Here is a 10,683-nt window from a genome sequence, read left to right on the forward strand (position 1 = left end):
CCCCCACACCAAATCCACAGCACCACCGTCTACGAAACACAACCTCCGCACACCAAATCCACAGCACCACCGTCCATGAAACACAACCTCCGCACACCAAATCCACAGCACCGTCTATGAAACACAACCTCCCCACACCAAATCCACAGCACCACCGTCCATGAAACACAACCTCCGCACACCAAATCCACGGCACCGTCTATGAAACACAACCTCCCCACACCAAATCCACAGCACCACCGTCTATGAAACACAACCTCCGCACACCGAATCCATAGCACCACGTCTATGTACCAGGAAGCGCAACTCTCCCCCACAACCCGCACGGAATCTGCAGAACCTTGATCGTGCACGTGCGGGCCCCAGAGCTCCAGAGCTGTGACAAACCAACTCCGGTTGTTTGTAAGCCACTGTGCCAGCAGTCTTGTCACAGCAGTCAGACCTAAGACAGTGACAAAATGTTAGGAAAAGAGGACACTGGGGGAAGCCAGGGATCGGCGCCAAAGGGCAGCTCGGAGGGTCCCGGGTGCATTCGCTGCCTGGCCTCTGCCTGTGTTGGGGGAGCACGCACTGCACAGGAGCCGAGTCCCGCCCAACTTCAATGGGCTCCTCCCTCCCCACAACGAGGCCACACCCACCACCGGGTCCACTGTGAGACCCCAGGTTTCCTTTCCTTAGGTGTCCTTGCCTCACGCTGGGCCCGGAGCTGGTAAACTCAGCCTCCCAGGAGGCCGTCGAGGGCCCCAGCAGCTGCGTGCGACCATTGCTTCCGCACCAGAGTTGAATATAAACTACCCCTTTCATCAGGTCCTTCCCCTTCCCAAAAGCCCCAGAATTCCTGCTGCAGAAATCCAGAGGCTGGGCCGGGCGCGGTGGCTCACACCTGTAATCCTAGCACTTTGGGTGGCTGAGGCGGACGGATCACAAGGTCAAGAGATCTCCATCCTGGTCAACATGGTGAAACCCCGTCTCTACTAAAAATACAAAAATTAGCCAGGCATGGTGGCGCGTGCCTGTAATCCCAGCTACTCGGGGAGGCTGAGGCAGGAGAATCGCTTGAACCCGGGAGAGGGAGGTTGCAGTGAGCTGAGATTGTGCCATTGTACTCCCGCCTGGGCAACGGGAGGGAAACTCAGTCTCAAAAAAAAAAAGAAAGACAAGAAAGAAAGAAAAAAACAAGAAGGCCCGGTGTTCAGGAAGCGCCCGCACGGCCGCAGCAGAGCCCTCCTTGCTGAGGTGTGGCTGTACCCGTCCGCTGCCTGCCACGCCGGCTTCCCCAGCACAGGGGCTCAGGCTGCCCCGCCCACCTGCGTCCTCGGGCCCTACGCAGAAGGCGCTGTGTACACATTTCCTGAGCAAACTCGATGAACCTGGCCCTGGTCCAGGGTGCTGGATCCCTCAGGTCCCCATCAGGACCCCCACACTCCAGAACCCCTCAGGATGGACCTGACTGCATGTCACCAGCCACAGCTCCTGGGAGAATGGGTCTCAAATTTCCCACACCTGGGAGAGCCTAGGTGTCCAGGAGGTCCCCACGCAACCACAAGCCAGTGCTTTGCCTTTGCAAGCTTGGTTCCCAGTGGGCTTGAACAGTGGACCCCAGACGCTGGGGAGCCTGCGGGACGCACACCCTCAGGTACACGCAGGACGCCGCCACTAGGGGGGGCCAGAGTCCGCCCACTGCGGCCACTGAGCTGGCTTCCAGAGAAAACCACCCTCTGAGCTGGATCCTACAGCCAAGATCCACAGGGGCCAACCAGGAGGAACAAAGTCTGTGCCCCAGCTCCCGGCAAACATCCCCAAACCACGGGAGAGGAAAATGGAAGAAAAAGGCTCCAAGTCCAAGAGGTCGCAGCCTGGAGAGCAGGGACTGGAGGCTCATCTGATGCTAAAGATTCAAGGCCGGGCACGGTGGCTCACCCCTGTAATCCCAGCACTTTGGGATTTGCCAAGGCAGGTGGATCACTTCAGGTCAGGAGTTCGAGACCAGCCTGGCCAACATAGTGAAATCCCATCTCTACCAAAAATAAAAATCATCCCGGTGCAGTGGTGGGCGTCTATAATCCCAGCTACTCAGGAGGGTGAGGCACGAGAATCACTTGAACTCAGGAGGTGGAGGGTGTAGTGAGCAGAGATTGCACCACTGCACTCCAGCCTGGATGACAAGTGAGACCTTGTCTCCAAAAAAAAAAAAAGATTCAAAACCGGGCATGGTGGCTCACACCTGTAATCCCAGCACTTAGGGAGGCCGAGGCAGGCAGGTCACCTGAGGTCAGAAGTTCTAGACCAGCCTGGCCAAGATGGTGAAACCACGTCTCTACTGAAAATACAAAAATGAGCCGGGTGTGGTGGCAAGAGCCTGTCGTCCCAGCTACTCAGGAGTCTGAGTCAGGAGAATCACTTGAACCCGGGAGGCGGAGGTGGCAGTGAGCTGAGATGGTGCCACTGCACTCCAGCCTAAACAACAGAGTGAGACTCCATCTCAAAATAAATAAGTAAATAACAAAAATAAAAAACATATAAAGATTCATGTAAGTAACCTGTGACCCCAGGGGCAGGAAGGGGCTGAGAGCTGGGCGCAGGTGCCTGGGAGTCAGATATCCAGGGTTTCAGGCTGCTTCCCGTCCACGGCACCCATGCCGACCTCGTCAGTGCCCAAGACTGTGCGATGTGGGCCAAGAAGCCAGGAAGCCCCCACAGGGCTGCAGGGAGGCCTGGGCCAGCATACACACCGGGAGTGAGGCCAGAGCCACACAGCCCCACCCAAGGGATGACACAACTGCTCATCAGCACCCGTGAGAAGGCAGGTTAGGCAGCCCACGGGTGTGCACCCGTATGCCTGTGATCTTAGCTCTTGGAAACAGCCAGGCCATCTAACCCTGACCACGAGCTGTGGCAGCGGGTATGGGATCAAAGCCAGGCCCCAACCTGACACAGGGGCCCGAGAGGGGCAAGCCTCCCGCCACAGAGGACGGACGCCCTTGACCCGGCTTCACAAGGGGCCTCATGCCTGCTCGCTTCAGTCTCAGAACCCCAGGAGGCAGATAGCACTTCAGTGCCTGATTGACTGGAGGTGAAACTGAGGCACGGAGCGGTCAAGCTGCCTCCCTGAGGTCACACAGGCCCTACCGGCAGGACCTGAACAGACTTGGGTCTCCTGGCTTCACAGCTTCCTCCTGGCAGCCCTGGACATGCTCCGTCTCTGCTCTACCTCAAACCCCCAGGCAAAGCTGAGAGGACAAGGCAGTGCCCAGAGAGGAAGCGCACCCAGCCGGCCCCTCTGCAAGGCTGGAGAAAGGGCCGCCCTGAAACTCACTACCCCAAGGGAGGCATGACGACCGGGGCAGCGATGGCAGGGCAGCCTCTGTAGGAGAATATAATCCTAGAATTCCCAGGTGCCTCAAAGGTGCAGACGCTAACCGCCCCTCGCCAGCCAGGGGCCACGCCACCTTGTTCTATTCCAGCGGAGGCTTCTGTGCACACAGGCTCCACATGAGAGTGACCCTCCCCACTGGAAGTGGTTGGTGTCACTCACCCATGTTTTCTTTTCTTTTCTTTTCTTTTCTTTTCGAGACGGAGTCTTGCTCTGTCGCCAGGCTGGAGGGCAATGGCGCGATCTTGGCTCACTGCAACCTCCGCCTCCCAGTTCAAGCAATTCTCCTGCCTCCACCTTTTCTTTTTTTTTTTGGAGACAGGGTCTCTCCCTCGGTCACCCAGGCTGGAGTGCAGTAGGCAATCTCGGCTCACGGCAACCTCTGCCTCTTGGACTCAAGTGACCCTCCCACCTCAGCATCTCAGGTAGCTGGGACTACAGGCGCATACCACCACACTCGGCTAATTTTTTGCATTTTTAGTAGACACGGGGGTCTCACCATGTTGCAAGGCTGGACTCGAACTCCTGGACTCAGGCAATCTGCCTGACTCGGCCTTCCAATGTGCTCGGATGACAGGCGTGAGCCACCGCGCCTGGCCACATGAGTTTTCTGAGCTCCCTATCCCCACATGCTGGGTCTTACCACAGCCCTTACAGAAGCCCCGGAGAGCCTGGGAGACTGGGCCCCAGCCTTGCCCAACCCATCCAACCCAGCTGTGGGCACAGGCCTGGACATTGCCACCTGGGGAGCAGGGACAGACCTCGCCTGCCCAGCTCTGACCGTCATCAAGGAGTCTGGGATGAGATCGCTGAGGGGGGAGGAGGAGGCAACTGGAGGCCCAGACCTGTTCTCCAGACACCTGCCCAGGCCGCCAGCGGGGGCCTGAGCGGTCAACCCTCGTCCCATCCAGTGGGACGGAGGCCAGCTCACTGCAACCTCTGCAAATAGCAAACTGGCGCCACTGGAGGACCAGGTGCTTCCACCACCTCATCCATCCCACAGCACGGACCCGGCACCGCCACAGGCCCTGGGGACGAGGACAGGTAACAGAACGGCCACATCTCCAGAGGCTACGCAAGTCCCGTGCGGTGGCAGGCCCAGCACCCATCGGTGGACACGGCTAACAATGGCAACACAGTGCCCTCTAGCTTGACCACACCCTTCAGCCCCCACCTGCTCCATCCCTGCAGGGACCCTGAAACCTCAGTGTGACCACACGGGCCTGAAGAAGAGAAAATGGAGGCTGGGCGCCAGCCAGGGCGCTGCGCAGAGCGCCAACTCTGCAGTCAGACGGAGACAGAAAGTGCGCCAGGACCTCCCTCCTGGAGCGTCCCAGGCTTGGAGTCCCCATGTGGACGCCATCCAGGGGGCACCACTGCCCAGGGTTACTCGGCAGCTTTTTGGTGAGAACATGCACAGAGCGGCCAGCAGGAAGGGCAGCCACAGAGGACAAGAGGGCTCCCTCCCTGCTGTCTGCTGCGCTGGCCTCATCTCATTTAATCCTTCAACAATCCTACGGGGGGAGGGACATCTTTCCCACGTGACCAACGGGGGAACCGAGGCCGGAAGAGGGAAATGGCTCACCCGTGGCTCCCTCCCCCAGAGTGCGCCCCCATTGCCCCGGGCAGGCCAGCCCAGGGCAGCCTGGGCCACAGGCAGGACTCAGGAAGGAGCCTCTGAGGAGCCGGCTGTACACTGTCCCCGGGGGCCCCTCTGCCTGGTGCGCAGGCCCACAGCAGGTGGCCATAGAGCCTGTCCCCACAGAAACCCCTGGCGTGCACCAGGCCAGCCTGGAGAGTGTCAAGGCGTGCCGCGTCATTCCTCTCCACGTCCCTGCATGATCTGCCTTCAGTGAGCCAACGACAGCATCTCTGAGGCCTGCACAGCTCAGTGCCATGGGGAAGGAGGCAGGGGACCAAGGACACACGGCTGACTGACGGCCACGAGAAGGGAAGAGGCTCCTAAGACAACCAGATCAGGAGTCCTGCCCCCAGGGGACACTGGGCCACGTCTGGGGACATCTGTGGTTGTCACAACTAGGGGGAGCTCCTGGCCTGGAGCGAATGGGATGCTGCTCAGCACTCTGCGGTGCCCAGGACAGGCCCTCCCCAGAGAATGACCCAGTGCAAAACATCCATGGAGCTGAGGTTGGGGAATCCTGATCAAGACATCTGTGGGCCGATCCCAGATCCCAGATCCCAGATCCCAGGGTAGGATCCCCCAAGCAGCATGTTCTCACGGAGCACCCACTGTGTGCCACACACACCAGGTGCTGTGGACACGACAAGATATAATCACGCCAGCAGCAGGGGCAGCAGCCAGCATTCAGTGGGTGCCCACATGCGGCAGAATGGGGATCACCACTGAGTCCTCACCCCACCGCCCCCTGAGGAAACTGAGGCAAAGATCCAAAGTCCCACAGTTACAAGCAGCAGGGGTGGGTTCTGTACAAGAGTCTCCCCAGGCCACGTACCTGACCTGGACACCACACTGCTCCCAGGCCCTGCGGATGGCCCGAGGCCCCGCCCACCCGTGCTGTACTGAGAGTGCCTGGCAGCCGCAGGAGGACTGGCTGGACCAGAAACCCTGATAGCAGAGACCAACGAGGCCTTCTGACCCACAGGGAGGGAGTCGGGGCGGAGGGCGGGAGACTGGACCACTGACATCCTGACGGGTGAAGTGGACAGGCACAGGTGACAGTGAGAGTCTGGATCCAGAGCAGCCAATTCCAGACAGCCCAGAAGACCTGCCAGGTGCCCTGTGGAGGACAGACACAGCGGGAGGCCCCGGGGAGGAAATACTCCACGCAGGGCCGGGGGCACGAGCTACTTGGATCTGCAGCCACCCCCAAGCCAGCAACCCAGCGCTGAGGATCCCGGTTCTGCCAAAGGACTTGAGTCCTGCCAAATAATGACCTTGCACGTAGACCTTCCTGGAGCCCTTGGCCGTCCTAGTCGCATCCACCGCTCTCAATCACCAGGTGGGCAGGCCGCACGAGGCTCCCCATCCTCCACTCACAAGCTGGGGCGCCAGAAGGGGCACTGGGTCCCCGCTTTGTCCACAGGGTAGGGCTGGGCAGGCCCGCGACCGCCCCTCTAAGGCCCAAGGGACTTTGCCGCACACCTCTTCGAGCTCCCGACGCCAGGGCGACTTCCCCGTGCTGCCCAGGGTCCCCGTCCCAGAAGGAGCGGGCTCCGCCACAAGACTCAGAAAGTGAAACCTCTCGTGGTTAAATCTCGGGCGGAGGCACTTCCTCCACTCTCACCGCAGCACGAGGCTCAGGAGGGGGGGTGCTCCACGGAGCTCACGGCTGTGGACCGGAGCTCCCCAGACCGTGCCTGGAAAAGCAGACCCTTCCAGCAACAGTCATCATAACTGATTACATGTAAACGCAGAGGACGTGAGAGCGGGCCCCGGAGCGAGTCCCCACATCTCCCAGCCTGGGCTGGGGCTCGGGGAGTCAAAGCTGGACGAGGCCATCCAAGGGCGCTTCCTGCTCCCGGAGTCTTCTGGGACACGCACAGCCACCCTGCCAGGCGCCAGAGGCCACGCTCCACGCCTCCCAACACTGGGCCAACAGAGGCCCAGCCCTTCCCGTGGGGCCACCGCGCCCCATGCTGGATCCCGGGCCTTGTCGCTGCCCCGTGGGGGCCGGCGCAGGCAGGACAGGAAGCCTCCGGAACTAACCATCCGGCTTTATTTAGAAAGCCTGGAGCCACTCCGGCTCAGCCCCGCTAGCAGCCTCAGGCCTCCAGGAACAGGCTTCCCATGGAAGGCCTCACAGTTCCAACCACAAACCTGCTGCAAGGAACTGCCCGGGGCCCCCTCCATAGTTCACCGGCGAGAAGGAAACGTAACAGCCAAGAACTGCCCTGTGAGAGGCAGAGGCCCAGCCGGCCTGGGGAATGGGGCCCCAGGATGACGGCCGCGCAGCACGGCCGCCGGAGCAGCACATATGCTAAGCGCAGCGTACATGACCGTCACTCCCGTTCCCATCCACAGCTGTCCCTGCCATCCACGGAAGTGTTAATAAGATCAAACCTGAAACACCACAGGTATAAAACAATGTACGTATACACATCCACTCAGAAGTGACTTCACGCACACATGGCTTTGACCGTACATAGAGAAATACTCAAGGCCAGCATGGCGGCTCACACCTGTAATCCCAGCACTTCGGGAGGACGAGGCAGGTGGCTCACAAGGTCAGGAGATCGAGACCATCCTGGCTGACACGGTGAAACCCTGTCTCTACCAAAAATACAGAAAAATTAGCCGGGCAAGGTGGCACATGCCTGTAGTCCCAGCTAGTCGGGAAGCTGAGGCAGGAGAGTCTCTTGAACCAGGGAGGCTGAGGTTGTAGTGAGCTTAGATTGCAACACTGCACTTCAGCTTAGGTAACAGAGTGAGACTCTGTCTCAAAAAAAAAAAAAAAAAAAAAAAAACTCTAAGCACTCATGAAAACTGCTAAGAAAATAATTTGCGCTGATTATCCATCAGCTTTGCCGCGAGCTTCTTACGTGGTATGCCACCACTCGGCAAAGAGTCTCAAACGGGGCGACGTGCGCCCCAGGGACGATGAGCCCTGTCTGGAGACATGTGTGCTTATGACCTCGGGGAGCTCCTGGCATGGAGTGGGTGGAGGCCTGGGACGCTGCTCAGAGCCCTGCAATGCCCAGGGCGGCCCCACCCGACTGCGCACAGGGCCCCGGGGAGACCTGCTGTGTGTAACGGAGGGGCCCATCTGAGGCGTGAACAGCACATGTGAACCGCCGTGGGAGAGGAGGCACGGCAGCTAGAGCCCCGTCCAGCTCTAGGGCTCGATACGGTCTGTCCACACCCGGAAACAGGGCATGGAAAGTCCTCACAGGCTGACCCACCTCACAGGCCGTGTGCAGCCCGAGGAAGGCAGCTGGGGAGAGCTCATGGACACGGTGTTCTTCCAGAACACGCTCCTCCTGGTTGCAAACCCAGGCATCGGGCAGGACCCTGGAACCCTGCGGCCCCGAGCCTGGAAGGAACCAGCACCACCCCCACACACAAGACACTCCCGGGGCCCAGATGCCACAAGACGGCAGGCCTCTGCCTCCCCAACATCCACTCCACAGTGCGGCACCGGAGCCACGGGGGAGAAGGAGGGCTGGAGCCCCACCGCTAAGGGGCAGGGGAGGAAACAATTCCAGGGAGAAGCAGGCCCGGCCGAGCTTGGCCTCCTGCACAGCGCCAGGACCTCCACCCAGAGGTCTCAACATTTCATGGGGCGCAGGCAACAGAACCACCTGCTGCAGCCCAACAGCCCTTCCTCCCGGGGAGCCGCGGCCTCCCCTCCAGCTGCTCCCTAAAAAACGAGGCAATCACAAGCTCGGGGCTGGCCCATTGGGAAAGTGGAATGAGTTCCCACAAGCAGGCAGGGAGCCTGGCAGAGGTCCTCTCCCCTGTACCCCGGACCCCAGCCCCCGGACATCTGGTGGTCAAAGTCCTCGAAGCAAGGGACTCTCCAGCTGGGACACAAGGTGGCTTGGACAGGAAGTGTTCTGAGGGTCTGCGCATCAGATTTCCAGAGGGCTTCCTGGCCCCAACACCTCGGGTGTGAAGCCTCCCCAACCCCCTGGCAGCCCCCGGCCCTCTGCTTGGCACTGACACCTGTCCTCCTTGGGTTGCATGTGAGCTCACGTCTTCCTCACTGTCCTATCTGCCCAGCCTGGCCTGGGCCTGACAGCAACCTCCCATCTTACAGGCTGATGGGGTCAACTTCCAGGCTCACACAGAGGGGTGGGACGGCAGAAATCCCCTGGGCACAGGTGGGCACCGGACAGAGGATGCGAGATGGGTCCCATCATTCCCAGACTCGCTCCAGGTAGCCATGGCTGCAGACATGGGGGCCCCTGACCTTCGTCCTTGAACCCCGTGTCAATCTCAAGTCCAAAGTGCAGGCACAGAAGCCTGGGTGCACGAGGGAAAGGCAGCAGGGGTTCCAGAGGTCACAGAGCTGCAGGGCAAATCCATCTGGTAAGATCTTTATGACACCAGCAATTCCTAACTCCCCTCCTTCTACACAAAGTCCACGACCCACGGCAAAAGCCAGCCAGTGCCACTCTGTCCAAAGTGCCACCATGCAGGCCCCCTGCACACTTCCTCCAAGTGTTAGGGACACGGCTCTGCCTACCCGCATCCCCTGGAAAGATGGCCCATTTTAGAACCCTTAGGGAAATTAAAACGCAAGTTTGGGGGGAAAACAATCAGGAAGGCATTTCATCCAAGGCACCTCTCTAACGCGGGACATTGGAGGGTGACGGCAGGAGAGGCAGTCTGCTCCCTGCACAACAGGTGACCTGTCTCCCCAAGAGCCGCCACCACCAGCACAGGCAGGGCTGACCCCGGAGGGCCCCCTCCTCCTCCATCACTGCTGCCTCTGCAGGCATTTCAGACCTTCCCCACCGCCCCTCCGGCCCAGGAGCTCACCTAGGATCTCAGGAGGGTGGGGGTGGGGCAGGGCAAGGGCTTGTTTTGTAAACGACTGCAAGGGCCCTTATTTTGGGTGACAACACTTTACAGCTGGCCCGATTGGCTTCCTGCAGCAGGTGTGCCTTGGGGAGAAGGAGGCACACCGCGAACCCTCTCCGGGAAGGTGGGGAGGAGCCGGGATGTGGGGGGCTGCTCCCCACTAGGGCTCCGCGTGGCTCCCACCAAGACTGTAAGGAAGGGGGCGGGGGAGGCTGCCGAGGTGGCTGCTTCTGAGAAGGCGCAAAGGCTCCCTCAGGTGCCAACCGCCCCACCCTCGGCTGAGCAGAACCCTGAGGAGAGGAAAGACGGTCTTGTTCCCACAGGGCGGATTCCAGCCGAGAGGAGGATGGGATTTCCCGGAGCAGGAAGGCAGGAGGACAGCCCCTAAGGGAATGGGGGGATAGGGGGCGCGAGGAGTCTTCCAGTGGGTGGACGGGGCCTGCATGGAGGGAACAGGGCTCTGCCTGGTGGGAAGGGTCAACGCGGGGCCCTGGGAGGTGAGGGGTAGATGAGACCCGTGGGTTACATCCCAAAGCTCTGGCCCTGAGATGCTGGGGGGGGGGGGGTAGCCGGGGGTGGGGGTAGCCAGGGGTGGGTACTCGGCGAAGTAAGGTCAGAGGGCTCCTGTGCAGGGAGGGGACTGGTCTCTTGAAAAGGGACAGAGGGCAAATCCTGAAGGGTCCTGCCCAATGTGGACGGCAGAAACTGGGAGCTGACCTGAGAGGGATGAGGGCCTGATCCGGACAAGACAGACAGGGTGGACCCCGGAAGGTCCCTGCTGCCAACATGAACAGTTAAGGCAGGG

General features: G+C 60.4%; 1 protein-coding gene across 1 annotated transcript in view; it reads right to left on the reverse strand.

The window, feature by feature from the left end:
- LOC116532787 (guanine nucleotide-binding protein subunit alpha-11) overlaps window positions 1-9,250 on the reverse strand; it is a 24,974-nt gene extending 15,724 nt beyond the window's left edge. The window contains exon 1 of the mRNA XM_032252317.1: window positions 9,016-9,250. Coding sequence (XP_032108208.1) covers window positions 9,016-9,037 — 22 coding nt within the window. The 5' untranslated portion in view covers window positions 9,038-9,250. The remainder of the gene's footprint in view (window positions 1-9,015) is intronic.
- Window positions 9,251-10,683: the final 1,433 nt, after the last annotated feature.

This window comes from Sapajus apella, unplaced genomic scaffold (assembly GCF_009761245.1).
Source record: "Sapajus apella isolate SASKATOON/1434 unplaced genomic scaffold, GSC_monkey_1.0 scaffold77, whole genome shotgun sequence".
NCBI lineage: Eukaryota > Metazoa > Chordata > Mammalia > Primates > Cebidae > Sapajus > Sapajus apella.